At 36.6% G+C, this 17,478-nt stretch overlaps 1 protein-coding gene across 1 annotated transcript; it reads left to right on the top strand.

Annotated features, from left to right (window-relative positions):
- The first annotated feature begins 4,466 nt into the window (after positions 1-4,466).
- Positions 4,467-16,233, top strand: LOC112197806 (protein NRT1/ PTR FAMILY 3.1). Its single transcript, XM_040517792.1, has 5 exons — positions 4,467-4,563; positions 11,789-11,805; positions 12,105-12,322; positions 13,044-13,624; positions 15,076-16,233. Exons 1-5 carry the CDS (start codon positions 4,490-4,492, stop codon positions 16,010-16,012), a joined length of 1,827 nt encoding a protein of 608 aa, XP_040373726.1. The 5' UTR covers positions 4,467-4,489; the 3' UTR covers positions 16,013-16,233.
- Positions 16,234-17,478: the final 1,245 nt, after the last annotated feature.

Consider the following 17,478-nt stretch of genomic DNA (forward strand, 5'->3'; position numbering starts at 1 on the left):
TAGGAGTGATCTTAGCTGAAGGCTCTCCTTGTACAAGAATAGAATAGGTCACAGAGGATATGCATTGCATGATAACCCATTGAGATGCAAAACTCAACTTTGTTAGAATGGCAAAAATAAACGACCAATCAAGTCTATCATAAGCCTTGGAAATGTCAAGCTTGAGAGAGAAGAAACCCTCCTCCTGGTTCCTTAACTTATGCATGAAGTGTCCTGCCTCATTTGCCACTAAGGTATTGTTTGAGATTAATCTGCCCGGAACGTACACACTTTGGAGTGGGGACACGATTTCAGGAAGCCAAGTTTTCAGCCTATTTGCCAAAACTTTCGAACCAATTCTGCAGATGACATTACAAAGGGCTATAGGGCCAAAGTGTACAGCTTCCTTGGGATCTTTTATCTTCAGTATTAAGCACAGGTACGTATAATTCGATTTCGGCCACATTTCACCATGAGTAAGCAAGTGTCTCACAGCCAAACATACATCATGGTTAACAATATCCCAATATTTTTGATAGAAAAAGGGCAACATACCATCCGGTCCAGGACTTTTCGACGGGTGCATTTGGAATAGGGCTTTTTTAATCTCCTCATCAGTGTACGAAGCCAACAAAGCATTATTCATCTCATCTGTTACTTTGCGTGACACGGCAGCTATCACAGTTTCTAGTGCTTCCAAATTGACCTGTTTAGCTGAAAAAATTCCCTAAAAGTACGACGATAGAAGTCAGTTGATTTCCTGCAATTCCACCTGCCAAACATTGTTCTCATCAAGCAAACCTCTTATCATATTTCTACTTCTTCGATTACTTGCTTTCCGGTGAAAGTAGGTAGTATTCCTATCGCCCTCTTTCAACCACAAAGCCCGGGACCTTTGCTTCTAATATTTCTCCTGATTAGACAGTAGCTGGCTATATTGAACGTGCAACAGTCCTTAAGCTTTGCTTCATATGCCTGAACTGAATGGGGCTGCCTCATTAAGTCCTTAAGCTTTTCTTGGATCACTCTCATCTCATTTTGTTGTCTGTTGAACTCAATTCGATGCCATGCACTCAGCTGAAGCCCTAACTCCCTCATCTTGCTGCCAAGCTGTTGTAGACCATTACCAATCGTAGGCATGCCCAGCCTTGTTTTATATTGTTCAAACAATCTTCCTTACCAAACCATGCTTCTTCAAATCGAAATGGTTTATTGAAACTCCTTCGGACTTGTAGTACAGTGTTTGCCTCAATTAGCAATGGACAGTGATCTGACTCAGATGGACTTAGGGTTATCACCCTACTGTATGGGAAACGATGCCGCCATTGGATAGTTTGAAATCCCCTATCGAGGCGCTCCTTTGTGTACCTGTTTGACCATGTAAAACGACTTCCAACGAACCCCATGTCACTCAATCCACACCGGATCATTGTTCTTCTAAATTTGGTCATCGCTGCAAGAGCCCTAGGAGGCCCCCCTGATTTTTCCTTGCACACTAACACCTCATTGAAGTCCCCTGCCATCAACCATGGCAACATGCAGGTCTACGCTACTAGGGTTTCAATCAACTGCCAAGTCCGATCTCTTCCACCCCATGTAGCTACCTTGTAGATGCCCGTGAATCACCATAGATCAGAACCCGGCTATCCAACCTCCACATCTATGTGGTTAGGGGAATGACTTCTCACATTTACGTGAGTCTCATCTGTCCATAGAATGGCTAGGCCCTGCGAGTTCTCCTCCTGTGGGACGCAGAAGCAGTCCTTGAAGCCCAAATGACGTGTGATTGATTCGATCATAGCCTTCTGTGCTAGGGTTTCTGACAAAAAAAATCAACGTTGGTTTCTTAACCAGTACGATGTCAACTAGGGCACGCTGAGTTTCAGCATTAACAATTCCTCTGCAATTCCAAAGCAAGATGTTACCCTGCAACATCTTTGAAAACTTAGGTTACCGGCTCGATACAGCGGTTTTGGTGGCAGCGCACAAAGAAACGGCAGTGCCTTAGGGTTCCTCAGTTTGCTGAGTATACAAAGCCTCTTAAAAGCCGAAAAACATAAATACGACATATTTGAGACTTGAAATATACCTTAGATATTTTATTCCAAAAAGGAAAGTGAGAAAAAGAGCAATTTTGAGACCCCAGTGTATAATAGTATCAGCCTAATCAGCATCCTCCCCAAGAGGCTCATCAACGATTGTGTAACGAAAGCCAAGAAGCAAGCCTATAAAAGAAACGTAAAAAAAGTGCAAGGCTTCAAGGTCCTTGATTGCTCTGAATAAACTACCATGAGGTCGATGACCATGGCAAGAAAGGAGAGAGGCTAGAGAAAACTGAGGGACATCAAAAGAGGAGCTTAAGCCCCGTTTGATTCGTGGAAGTAAGCATCAGGAAAGAAAAGTTGTTCCTTTCTTGCATTTGGAATGCAAAAGGAAATGAAATATTTTCCTGAAGCAAAGGAAAAAAACGGAGAAAATGGTTCCTTCCTTACTCCAAATGAATCACTTTCTCCATTTTTTTTTTTTGCATTTATTACTCACAACACATTATTTTATTTCATCAATTACAAATTTTTTAACAACTTTCCGTATAACTTTCCTTATGTTACCAAACATCGGAATTGAAAGTTGTTCGAAAATTTCATTTCCCTTCCCACGAGAAAGACAAAGGAATTATTTCCTTTTCTGCGAACCAAACAAGGCCAGAGTTTCTCTCACATATCTCAAATAACTCTTACCTCTTCTGTAAGTCTTAAGAAAATCAAGTTGTTGGAAACAAAAAGACTTTTAGTTGTTAGGCTATAATTCCAATATGTTGGATTAAAACTCTGGAATGGCCAAACTACTAGTCACACACGAGACCATAGTTACTGATAATTCATTGAAAAGTCGAGTTTTATTTTTTAGGCTACGAGTAAACAGTAGTGCAAAGTTTGATTTTTATTTATTTATTTTTCAATGAAATGCTGAAACCCTCTTGGGCAAATGCAATCATCAATCTGTGCTAAACCGATGGGTTGTCATACAATAAATCAAGATTCTGTCTAATAATTTTAATGTGATATTTGTATAAAATGATAACGCACTTACAAAAGCAGCATCCCACGTGATGTCGACCTTCGACGTATTTCCAAATGTGACAATGGCTTTGCGAAAATCGCACTAATTCATTATAATAAGGACAAGACCAGCTTGTCATGATGTCATCAAAGAAAACGAAACCAGTCCATAAGTATTAGCAAAATGGTGAGAAGACAAATAATAAAAGGAAAATGATTTATGGCCTCAATCTTAGGTGTCATGCCATGTCACCTACACACATTAACTATTTATCAAATCATGCTATGTAACTCTTGAGAAAAATACCATTTTATTCTTCTAAAATCTAATGACTATGTTATTTTGGCTTTCTAAAAAATATTTTAGTTTTTTTTTTTTTTTTTTGCATTTTTTCTTTTCATTATACTCATGCTTAGATTTCAATAACAATTTTTTTCTCCAATCAAGAATAGAAAATTTTCATGTAATTCAGTCAATGGATTTGCACATACATTCGATCACAATAGATTTGCTTAACACATGTATATGAATTCAACCTTTGTTGGATTCTTGTAAATTTTGAAAATATATATAGTATGAAAAATACATATTCATACAATTATATATATATTCTTTTGTTCATTTCTTCTCTTTATGTAGCTAGGGTTTAAATGTTATATTTGAGTTTATTTTTTTTCCCCCCAATATATTTAGATTGTAGATGATAATTAATGGCTGCTACTAACATGAAATTTTTTCTTACCTCTTAATTTAGACATATGTATTTTCCAAAATCAATTTATTAATGCTAGTTTTTTGGATGAAATTAATCAATGTTTGGAAAGAAAAGTTAATGCCTATTTCTTGACACCTAATTCAATATATTAATACTATGTGAAAAGAAAAATTATAGGAAAGAATTTAATTAAATTAAGAAAAATATTGGTCAAAGAATTTGTAGACATAATTAATAGCTTATCTTTTTTTTTCGTCACCTAATTAAATTCATTATTGTAAGTAATTCACCCCCTAACATCTAAAAGGAAGTATAAAAGGGTAGAGTTGGTGTTGCAATAGTATGACGTGGCAAGATATATTATGTGAAATTAAAAAATAAAATTTATATTTGCTGACATGGCGTGACACCTAGGATTTGAGGCCACAAATCTTAGGCCTCATTGAGGCCCTATATCATTGCCCATAATAAAATTACAAAACAGGTCTACGTATCCTCTCACAGCGGTCGATAACTGTGAGCACAAATAATAAAATTACAAAACAAGTCTACATATCCTCTCACAGCGGTCGATAACTGTGAGCCACGTATCTGGAATTATTGCATCATGCATGATCAGTAACTTTTTGTCCTAACTTCAGTTTATAACTTTATATATATGAGACTGATTGGTTATCCTCTTGGATATTGCCGATGGATTTAAAACCAGAGATGCAATCTGGGACAATCAAAACAATGGCTGAGGGGAATGTAGAGAATGATGATATAACGAAGACCAGCAAGGAAAAGAAGCTCGGAGGCATCAAAACCTTGTAAGATCAAATATGGACATAACACATATCATCATAAAGTAATTGATGATTAGCTTAATATCAATCCTAGTTTAACATGGATACAAACAGTAAATCAATACTAGTGACTTAATGAATAGTGTATCAATTCATTAAGGATAGTAATCTATTGCTTAGTCTACAAGGAAGGCTACAAGTTGTGATACATTAAGAATCTAACTAGGAAACCTAAACCGATATGGATAGCTTTAATGGGAAGCTTCTTGAGGTTTAAGTCACCTATATATACAGATGAATTGGTCCCTGATTACTACCGACGTTTTGCATATTGTTCTGTCCATTGAGAAGCAAGTTGGTAAGTAACAGAAGACTATATTCAGTGTTCGTGTTTGCAGTAGCATAAGATGGAATCCATGCCAGTGATTGCTGAAGGTAAGCCTTAATCCCTTTTATGATTGTGTGCATATGTTGTGAGCATGTATATGGTTATTTTACAATTGGTATCAGAGCATAGGCTCACAAGTATCAAAATCGTTTTAGGGTTTTGCAAAACAAACACAAAAAAAAAAAAAAAAAAAAAAAAAAAAAAGGTTTTTGCTTTACGGACCGAGTCACTGATCAAGTAACTGACCATGTAACTGGTCATGTAACTGATCAAGGTAAGTTACTTAAGTCAATTGCTGCATCTGGTTAAATATCAAGTTCACGCTTCCGCTGTGATTTTTAGCAGCAAATTGGGGAAAAAGCAAAAACAGGTTTTTCTGTGAAATTGATTTCGATTCATAGCATGATAATTGTGTTTTTGATTGTGCTCAAGAACCCTAGTTGCATTCCCGGCGTGCGTTAGGTTAGAGTAGATGGTGACCGGATGAAATTTACAATTTCTTGATTGTTCTGTGGTTTCTTGGAATCAAATCAATTTTGGTTATGCTTGAATATGCATGTTGAATTGATTGATGATATGGTATTGTATCTGTGATTGTGTAAAATTGCTTGAAGAACAAAAATCTCCCAGATTTGTTTACACATTATTTAAAATTGACAGATACGAGAGCTTAATTTTCTTACAAGGATGAATCTTGGTAGAATATAAAGTTAAAAGCTCATGGGTTTTGTAGTTTTCTGTTGGCATAAGTGATTATGATGCACAAAGCATTCTTCATTGATGTTGGCAGAAAACAATGATCAGGTAACTGACCATGTAACTGGTCAGGTCACTGACCATGTAACTGGCCAGGTCACTGACCATGTAACTGGCCAGGTCACTGACCATGTAACTGGCCAGGTCACTGACCATGTAACTGGCCAGGTCACTGACCATGTAACTGGCCATGTAACTGGCCAGGTCACTGACCATGTAACTGGCCAGGTCACTGACCATGTAACTGGCCAGGTCACTGACCATGTAACTGGTCAGGTAACTAATCAAGTACCTGATCGTGTGACAAAACTGAAATTGTGTTTTGTGTTTTAAAACTATGCTTCAGTTTTATCTTCCAAAGAAGTGGTCAAGTATAGTTTTAGAATATAAAACAGCAATATGCATGCTTGATGAAAATAAATACGGATACTTAGAAATTTTTCTTCTGTCTAAAGATGTGGATAAATTTCTTTGGATAACTTATTTTCATTGAATATGGTATATTGATAAAGAACTCCAGGATGTTATGCTTCTGCTCAAAAGTGTTGCTTAACATTGTTTTTGGTTATGGACTGATATGAATGCAAGTATGGATTGTTTAGGTTTTCTGTATGTTCTTGTTTTGGTTGCTTAAAGCTAAATAAAACGCAGAAAACTTAATGTTATTTTCTTTACAAATTAAGAACTCACATGAATTTTTGTTTTGCTCCTTAGGTAACTCCTACATGAACTTGAACAGTGTCTTGATGTTAACTGGAACCAACTATAGAGCTTGGCTTGATTCTGTAGAGAACTATATGGGAATGCATGAGAATATAGACTATTGCTTTACTGAGGATAAGCCTATAGAGTTGAATGAAAAGAGCACCAAGAAAGAAACTGACCTTTACAAGAAGTGGCATAGATCCAATAGAATGGCTAAGAATCTCATTCGTACCTCTATGTCCAAGACTGTCAGGGGAAGTATAGAAGAACCTGAGCTAGCATCAGATTTTCTGGAACTCATAGGTGCTAAGTTTAAAGAAAGTGAAAAGGCAGAAGCAGCTAGACTAACCAAGGAGTTTCATGATTTGAAGTACATGGGTTCAGGGGGAGTTAGAGAACATATTATGAAGATGATCAATATAAATGGCAGACTCAGGGAGCTCTTGATGGGGGTTAGGGATGAGCAGGTAGTGCATTATGCACTTCATTCCTTGCCTAACAGTTTTAGTCATCTTAGGACCAGTTACAACTCTCAAAAGGGAAACTGGACTTTAGATGAACTTATATCCATCTGTGTTGATGAGGAAGCTAGGATTAAGGAAGAAAAAGAACCTGCTACAGCCATAAATCTTATAGAAAAGCCTAAGAAGAAAAAGCCCCAGAACAAGCTCAAGCCTACCAAAGCCATAACTAAAAGTTCAACAGCTGCAGTGGCCAAGGAAAACAGGCCATTTAGGTTCAAGTGCTACTTTTGCAAAAGAGTAGGACACATGAAAAAGGACTGCACCGGCTATAAAAATTGGTTAGCCAAAAAGGGTAAGATTTTTTCTAATACAGTTTTTTCTTTAGAAATTAATCTTATAAATGTTGAACCACAGTCTTGGTGGATAGATTCAGGCTCACCTATTCATATTACTAATTCTTTGCAGGGATTCATAAGGAGCAGAATCCCAAAAAGTGATGAAGTGAACCTGTGTGTAGGCAATGGCATGAGAGTGGCAGTCAAGGCTATTGGAACCTTAAAGCTCGATTTAGGATTAGGAAAATTGTTAGTTTTGGACAATGTTTTTTATGTACCTTCCATGAGAAGGAATTTGGTTTCAGTTTCTCTTTTAGTAAAATCTGGTTGTAGACTTGTTATTGATAGTAATGGAATTCTTATTTCTAAAAATTCTGTTCAAATTGGTTCTGGTGTTATCTCGAATGATTATTTACAGTTAAGTTGTTCAACGGCTCAACAAGAAATTTTACTTGTTGAAGATAACACAAACAGTACTAGCACTTTAACAGGTGTTAAAAGAACCAAACTAAATGAAAAGTCTGCATTTTTATGGCATAGAAGACTTGGCCATGTTTCAAAAGAGAGACTGAAAATTTTGGTGAAAAACAACATCCTAAATGAACTTGATTTTTCTGATCTAACAGACTGTGTTGAATGCTTTAAGGGAAAAATAACTAATACTAGAAAGAAGACTGCATATAGAAGCCAAAATTTATTAGAACTCATACACACTGATATATGTGGACCATTTAGGCATCAAACTATCTGTGGGAATGTGTATTTTATCACATTCATTGATGACTTTTCTAGATACAGTTATATTTATCTACTTTCAGAAAAGGCACAAGCATTGAAAGCCTTTCAAATCTTTAAGTCTGAGGTAGAAAATCAACTAGAAAAGAAAATCAAAACAGTAAGGTCAGATAGAGGGGGAGAGTTCTATGGAAAGTACACTGAATCCGGCCAACAAAAGGGTCCATTTGCCTTGTTTTTGCAAGACAATGGAATTAAAGCTCAATACACAACACCCTATAATCCACAACAGAATGGTGTTGCAGAGAGAAAGAATAGGACTCTTTTGAACATGGTTAGATGCATGATGTGTACAACTGGTTTGCCTAAATTTCTGTGGGGTGAGGCTTTAAAAACTGCAAATTATATTTGCAACAGAACACCTAGCAAAGCCATAGAAAATACTGCTTTTGAGCTTTGGTGTGGCAGGAAACCTAGTCTTCATCACTGTCATGTTTGGGGATGTCATGCAGAAGCTAGGATTTATAATCCAAGCTTGAATAAACTTGACCCCAAAACTGTTAGTTGCTATTTTGTAGGTTATCCAGATAAATCTAAAGGCTATAAGTTATATTCTGCTCATCATTCACCTAGAATTTTTGAAACACATCAAGTAAAGTTTCTAAGTGAAAAAGTTCACAATACAAACCTTGAGGATTTAACCTCAGTTTTTGAGGAAATTGTGTCAGATGAGAATTTAAGTGTAGCATTACCTTTAGAACAAGATGTAACTGATCATGTCACTGGTCACGTAACTGACTATGTCACTGACCAAGTAACTGTCCCTGGTCGAGTAACTGGTCAAGTGACTGATCGAGTAACTGACCAAGTAACTGTCCCTGGTCGAGTAACTGACCAAGTCACTGACCATGTAACTGTACCTGATCAAGTCACTGCCCATGTCACTGCCCATGTCACTGACCATGTAACTACCCAAGTAACTGTACCTGGTCAAGTCACTGCTCATGTCACTGACCAAGTAACTGACCACGTAACTGGTCAAGTAACTGAACCTCAAAATCCTCCAGTAGCTCAACCTAGAAGATCACAGAGAGCAAGAAAACCAACTTATGGGGGGGAAGAGAGTGACTACATTGTTTATCTACAAGAAGCAGAAATTGAAATGGACTGTGCAGAGGACAATGATCCAACTACATTTAATCAGGCCATTGAAAGTAGTGAATCTCATCAATGGCAGCTAGCAATGGAAGCAGAAATTAATTCCATGAGTCAAAATGCAGTTTGGGAATTAGTTGAACCTGACCCCAACCAGAAGCCTATAGGTTGTAAATGGGTTTTCAAAACCAAAAGAGATGCAAATGGCAATGTAGAGAGACATAAAGCAAGATTAGTTGCCAAGGGTTTTACACAGAAGGAGGGCATTGACTTTACTGAGACTTTTTCTCCAGTTTCTACAAAAGACTCGTTTAGGATAATCATGGCTTTAGTGGCTCATTTTGATATGGAGCTGCACCAGATGGATGTTAAAACAGCTTTCTTGAATGGCGAACTAGATGAAGTGATTTATATGAGGCAGCCAGAAGGGTTTGTACAAGCTGGAAGTGAAAACTTAGTGTGTAAGTTAAGAAAATCAATTTATGGCCTAAAACAAGCTTCTAGACAGTGGTACAAGAAATTTGATTCTGTGATTTCTACTTTTGGATTTACAGAAAATCTTGTTGATGAGTGTGTTTATTTGAAGACTGTTGGGAACAATTTTATTTTTCTGGTACTCTATGTGGATGATATACTTTTGGCTAGCAGTAACATTAAATTGCTTAAAGATACTAAGAGTTTTCTGTCAATGAATTTTGACATGAAAGACTTAGGAGAAGCATCCTATGTACTAGGTATTGAGATTAAAAGAGATAGGGCACAGAGACTACTTGGTTTGTCTCAACACAATTATATTACCAAAGTTTTAAAGAGGTTTGGTATGGAGAAGTGTGCAGCTGGAGAAGTTCCCATGTCCAAAGGAGATAAGTTAACCAAGAAGCAAAGTCCCAATAGTAATGTTGAAAAGGAAAATATGGAGTCAAAGCCTTATGCCAGACTTGTAGGAAGTCTCATGTATGCGCAAGTCTGCACTAGGCCAGACTTGTCTTTTGCAATAGGGATTTTGTCAAGATTCCAATCTAATCCAGGCCATGAACATTGGGTAGCTGGGAAGAAAGTGTTGAGATACCTGCAGAGAACTAAAAGCCATATGCTAGTTTATAGGCAAGTGGAGGATCTGAAACTCATAGGATTCTCAGACTCGGATTTTGCAGGGAATTATCCAGACTCCAAGAAGTCCACTTGTGGATATGTGTTCTTGCTTGCAGGAGGTGCTATTGCTTGGAAAACCATGAAACAAACACTTGTTTCAACTTCTACTATGCAAGCTGAATTTATTGCAGTATATGAAACTGTGTGTGAAGGACTTTGGATTAGGAATTTTCTCATGCAGACCAAAGTATTGAGTCACATTGTGGCTGGAACGCTTGTAATTTATTGTGACAATGAGGCTGCAGTTTTCTTTAGCAAGAACAGTAAAAGGTCAAATAATTCCAAGCATATTGATCTAAAGTATTACAGTGTTAGAGAAAGAGTAAAGCATGGTGAAATAGCTGTTTTGAGTATTGACACAAATTCACAGCTAGCAGATCCTTTCACTAAGGCATTGTCAGTAGCAGCATTCCAGAAACATACAGCAAGCATTGGAATTTTTAGCTAATTTAGATGCTTAGGTTCAGTAGAGAGTTAGTCCAGTTGGAGCATTTAAAATTCTAAGGTTTTTTGAGTTCTTGTGTTTTAGTTGTGATCTTTTATTTTGTTTATCACAACTTGTTTGTAATGACAGATTTTATTATTAATAAATTTTGAGGTATTTTCAGATTTTGGTTATTACTGCAGTTTTTGTTGAATGTTCTGAAAATTATCGATTTTGTGTTTAAAGTTATACTTGCTATCAGATGGCTTAAATCATGTGAAGCACGATGTTAAGGTTCAAGCAATATCTTTAAGCCATCAGTGTTCAGTAAATTTGCTTGAGTTTTTGGTTTTAGAAACATAAAGTAGGACCTAATATATGTTTACTTGTTGATACACATTAACATATATTGTATCACTTCTGGTTTGACATATGTGGATTGCAGGAGCTTGTGTTTGTGGTTTTGAAACTCTGCATTTTTGTTAAAATGTATACTGTTTCTTGCTCTGCATAAGTAACTGTGATCTGACCATGTTGGAATGGATTTTCGATTTAAGTTTGTTATCTGGCGCGCACTTCAGTAAGTTAAGTAGGTTTTGATGTTCTCTGGTGCAAATCATCGAGCATGATATGTGTGAGTCCAAGGGGGAGATTGTAAGATCAAATATGGACATAACACATATCATCATAAAGTAATTGATGATTAGCTTAATATCAATCCTAGTTTAACATGGATACAAACAGTAAATCAATACTAGTGACTTAATGAATAGTGTATCAATTCATTAAGGATAGTAATCTATTGCTTAGTCTACAAGGAAGGCTACAAGTTGTGATACATTAAGAATCTAACTAGGAAACCTAAACCGATATGGATAGCTTTAATGGGAAGCTTCTTGAGGTTTAAATCACCTATATATACAGATGAATTGGTCCCTGATTACTACCGACGTTTTGCATATTGTTCTGTCCATTGAGAAGCAAGTTGGTAAGTAACAGAAGACTATATTCAGTGTTCGTGTTTGCAGTAGCATAAGATGGAATCCATGCCAGTGATTGCTGAAGGTAAGCCTTAATCCCTTTTATGATTGTGTGCATATGTTGTGAGCATGTATATGGTTATTTTACAAACCTTGCCATTCATCCTTGGTATGTATAAGTACATATTCGTCAATTAATCTTCTTAATTATTTGTTTAAATCAATTTGCTTCTGTACTTGCTGCTAAGTAATTGACATAACTAGTATATAAATCCAGAATGTATTAGTCTATTGATTAATATTTATATCATATATATGTATTGCATTCGAGAATCGTTGAGATAGGCTTTTAGAGAATAACTTACGTACTGGAAGAGATTACTTTTTTGTTCTCTCTCTGTTGCGGTTGAAAGTGATCGATAAGTAGGAAGTGAAATTTAGTAACTATTATGCATTCTTGTTTTGCAGCAAATGAGATGTGTGATAGATTTGCTAGTAGTGGGTTCCATTCCAACATGATAACGTATCTGACCGACGAGCTCAACTTGCCACTAGTGAAGGCCTCTAACACCCTCGCCAACTTCTCCGGAACGGGCAGCATCATGCCGCTTCTCGGCGCTTTGGTTGCCGACTCTTTTGCTGGCCGATTTTGGACGATCACCGTAGCCTCCATTATCTATGAACTGGTCTCTTTCTCTAACCCGACTTTGTTTTTTCTAGTTCTACTTTGTTTTTTCAAGTTCTACTTTTTGTCATGTATATTGTATTCACGAGGGAGGTTTTAAAGAAGATTGGTTTTTTTGTGGACTTTCTCGCCGGGTTTGCAGATCAATCATTGGAACAGTTCTCACTTAATTTATAAGCCCTACTTTGAAAATGAATTCTGCATAAAATTAAAAAAGACAAAAAAAATCAGAAACTGTTTAGATAGATGTCTATATTTAGGTCTCTGTTTCAGAAATATTTTATATTAAAACTTTAGGTTGTTCCATGTTTTGATTAAAGGACAAAAATAGCTTGGTACAATCCTTATCATTTGGTAACCCGAAATGAATGTGCTTGTACCTATCTGAATTATGCTTAATTTATAATGATTCATGTTCTTGTACCAATGGGAATATAATTATACGAATTTTGTCATTCAATCAAAAAACTGAAACCCATAAAGGTGCATTCTAAACAATTAGAAAATTAGAAACTTAAATCTAGAATTCTCATTGTTGATTATCGATCATTTCAATGCTACCTTCAAATTGTGTCTGTAAAGTGTAAATGAATGACGAATTGATTTCTGATTTGGCTTAAAAGGATTTTATAAAAGGTATGGAAAATTTCCTGTTTTCACGTCCACTCTAGATCCGGCCATGTTCAAATGGCTACTTAAATTTGTTATCTTGTACGTGATAGGGATTGATCATCATCACAATATCAGCAGTTTTCCCGTCATTTCGACCTCCACCATGCCCAACACAAGTGAAGTGCAAGGAAGCATCAGGTTCACAATTATGGATCCTCTACTTTTCTCTTCTCCTCACCTCTCTAGGTTCTGGTGGCATCCGGCCCTGCGTTGTTACCTTTGCCGCGGACCAACTGAATTACAAGAACAAAACCAAGGTCAATACAAAATCAGTAATCAACATTCAGAAGTGGAACTTTTTCAATTGGTACTATTTTTGTATGATGGTGGCTACGCTGGCTGCCTTAACCGTCGTGGTTTACGTTCAAGATCATGTGGGATGGGGATGGGGTCTTGGCATTCCCACTTTAGCCATGGCTCTATCAGTTGTGGCTTTTGTGATTGGTTCTCCACTTTACAAGAAGCTCAAACCAGGTGGTAGTCCATTGGTTAGATTGGCTCAAGTAATTGTTGCTGCTTTTCACAAGAGGAATGCACAGTTTCCCCATGACCCTAAGCTCTTGTTTGAAAATCCACAACTTGATGCTGCTATTTCTGTTCATGGAAAGCTTTTACACACCAATCAATTCAGGTAATTTTTAATTGGCATGCATGCACACATATTAACTTAATTTATCTACAAAATTAAAGGAAGTTTAGCAAGTCCCCCTCAACTTTGAAGGTGTTTCTATATAGTAGCCAACACTTTTAGCTTCCTTTAGCGTTTCAAGTTTCATTTTCTTTTCCCTAGCGTCCCCTCATGGTTTACTAATGGGTGCGGCTATTGCCACCCTACCATTTTCTTAGTTCACCCTACAAACATTTGAATTATTGAAAGACTATATATTACCCAAGTGCAAAATGACTAATAAATACACTAATTTTCTAAAATCTAAATATGTAAGAAAAAAATAAATATATATAAGTAATTAATTAAATACAAAGACTACTTAATTTCTAATTGGATAACATTAATCTTTATCTTCTCCACCCAAATTTGAATTTATTACTATCTTTTTGTCTTTTTGTTGATTCTTCATTGTTAATTCGTTATTCAATTCACAAAACTATTATTTTTAACTTCATCAAAATCTTTGCAATATTTTTTGTGAACACCAAAAGTAAAAATTTAAAACACAAAGAAAAAAAAATCAATCTCTTCTTCATTGATCAGTTGTAAGTTTACTAATCTTTTTACATTGATTGAAATAGAGAACGTTGAAATTGAAAGAAAAAATTAAAAAAAATGAGAGTAAATCATATTATGATTTTATTAGGAAATTTTAATAAATTTTAATCTTTTTATGAGTATAAATTAAATGAGATATTTTAGTTAAAAACATTTATTTTTTAATTGGATATGTCATATAAGCATATTGTTGGAAAGGGAAATGGGTTAAATAAGTAAATTTAATAATTGAAATTAAAATGTAGGGTGAAATGAGCAAATATGGTGAAGTGGTGAACAAAGAAAATGGTAAGGTGGCAATAGCCGCACCCTTTACTAAGTTTTGGTGATTAATTTCATCCTTTCAGATTACTAACTATTCTCCATCTAATTAATTTCACCCACTTTGACCCAATATATTTCCTCTCTACTGGACTTTCCCTTTCCCTCCGTTCCTCTTTGCCAAATGTTCCCACAGTACCGAGAATGCCCTAATCAATAACCTAGCTAAAGCATGGAGTAGACCTTTTTTTTCATTCTGAATGGAGTAGACCATATTGAAGCAGAAGACTCACAGTATTAAAGGATCGTTTTTTTTTTTTTTGGTGTTTTTTTTGTTTGGGGGTGTGGGTTGGGGGGGTATTAAAGAAACTTGAAACGAATTGCAGATCAATCTAAATTCGAATTAAAACTTATCAGTAGTTCAGTACGCACTCTCATAATGTCAATTGATCAACACATCTTTGCTTTTCTTTTGTATGTAAGGGAAGAAAATAAGATGTAAATTAACATTACGAGAGTGTTCTAAACTAATCCTTGAGTTAAAATATTATATATAGTTCTTAATTAAATATGTACTCTCTGTTCAATTGAAGGTGGTTTGATAGAGCCGCAATTGTGCTAGCTACGGACAATATTGAGGCCAAAGAAGAAAAAGAAGAAGATGTTTCAGCTCACCTTAACCTATGGAGGCTTTCCACTGTCCATCGTGTTGAGGAGCTCAAATCCATGGTGCGAATGCTTCCCATTTGGGCTGCAGCCATCCTACTCGCGGCCTCATCTTCTCACACACACAGCTTCACCATCCAACAAGCCCGAAGCATGGACCGGCATATCTCCCACTCCTTTGAAATTGAACCTGCCAGTTTGCAAATCTTCGGCCTCCTAACTACTCTCCTCGCCCTCCCCCTCTATGAACGCCTTTTCGTCCCCCTTTCCCGCCGCTTCACTGGAAACCCCTCCGGCATCACGTGCCTTCAGAGAATGGGAGTCGGCTTCGCCATCAACATCCTGGCTACATTTGTTGCATCGTTCGTGGAGATTAAAAGGAAGTCAGTTGCTGCCCATCACAACTTGCTGGATGACCCCAAAGCGGTCATCCCTATATCTGTTTTCTGGTTGGTTCCTCAGGGATGCCTCCACGGACTTTGTGAAGTTTTCATGCACGTCGGACACTTGGAGTTTCTTTATGATCAGTCTCCGGAAAGCATGAGGAGCACTGCTGCAGCACTGAACTGGATAGCAATAGGAATTGGGAGGTACATTGGTACAGTGATCGTAACCCTAGTTCATAAGTACTCCGGCGACTCTACGAGGAATTGGCTACCAGATAGGAACCTCAATCGGGGAAGACTAGAATACTTCTACTGGCTTTCTGGTGGAATCCAAGTTGTGAATCTCATATATTATGTAGTCTGTGCTACGTATTACACTTACAAGCCATTAGAAGAGGCCAGTGATCTATGTGAGGAAGAAGAAGAAGTGGATCTAACTAAAGAGAAATCGCCATCAAGTCAAATGCAGGACGCTTGAATGGTTAAGCGTAATTCTTGCTTAAAAGGTGGGGCATATATGTATTCGAACCTAGGAAATCCGAGGGATGATAATCGTTTGATGAAAATAGAGGGAGAACCAATAGTTATCCCAGTCAATGTTAGGAATAAGCATTCTAAGAAGTGCCATCCCAGTCGTTGTTACCAGCAGGAAACAATTAAAAATATTTCAATAGTGAAATACATAGAATGCACCATGAAAGAATTGAGAATTGTCTCTATGTAATATTAGAAAACTGCTCGATTTGGATCTAATTTTTGGTGGGGTGACCACTTTGAGCCCCAAATGACAAATTGACCCAACAGCATTGGGTTGGGATTTGACCAACCTCTTTTTGCCCAAACTTACTTGTAACCTAAACCACTCGACCCAGTACAATTCAGATTGGGTTGGGCGAGACTTCGATCAAGCATTAAAGAAGACCGTAAAAACATGCATCCAATGACACAATTTTGTACATGACAACGATATACTCCTTTTACTCCTAATCGGCTAATCCTCAACTTCTAGATCAGCTTACTTCTTGTTTGCCTTTTGCTATCACTCTACATGATAATGTTGCTCTTTTTGTTCCTGTTTCTGAGGATGAATTCCTTGCTGATAAGTTATCTTTAGAATTCATTGACCATACTAACATTGCTTTTATACCTAAAAATGAAAATTTCGAATTAATTTTGGGCTTCAAGAGTTGGTCTTTAGGTAGCATGTCTTTATGGTTTTAGGAAAATATCCGCGGAATAGGATTCTAAAATCTTATTAGACAGTATAAATGGTTGAATTCAAGCTCCTTGGAGGATTCATATTCTTGTTTGAGATATCTGCAATTTTTCTGCTACCTTCGACTCAATTTCCTTCAAACATGTATGGTGTGAAGCAAATTTTATTGCTTAATCTGTCGCTTACTCTAGTCATTCCATGGATGTGGCTAGTTGGACCGGCTTTTGTCTATTTCAGTTGCTTATTGTTAGCGTGAGTCAACGTATCCTATTTAGAATATTCTTATTCTATTAGGAATGTACTTATTGTATGCAATTAGGAATGTAATTATCTCTTTAATTGTAATTAGCACTTACCTAGTTAGTATATGTAACCTTGGTGTATAAATACCTCCTTGTGAGAAGAATAAAATCATCTAATTATTCTCTCAAATACGTTCTTATTCTCAAGTTGGTATCAAAGCAAAGATCCGTATTGGACTTTGTCTCTTTGTTCTCTCATTGCTCTCAATTCTCTCAATTTAATTTCTCTTAAATTTTCTTCTACCCAGTAATTAGGATTTGTTTGTCTGTGTTCTTGTGATTGAGAGTATTCACACCTTTAAACCTAGAATTTGGGTTTTAGGGTTTTTTTTTTCTTCCAGCCTGTACTGTTCGTTTTCTTTCGGCCTACTCAATTTCATCTTTTTATTCCGCTGTGCTCTATTATTGCAATGGGAGGACAAGGGT

Source organism: Rosa chinensis, chromosome 4 (assembly GCF_002994745.2).
Source record: "Rosa chinensis cultivar Old Blush chromosome 4, RchiOBHm-V2, whole genome shotgun sequence".
In the NCBI taxonomy this organism is placed as follows: domain Eukaryota; kingdom Viridiplantae; phylum Streptophyta; class Magnoliopsida; order Rosales; family Rosaceae; genus Rosa; species Rosa chinensis.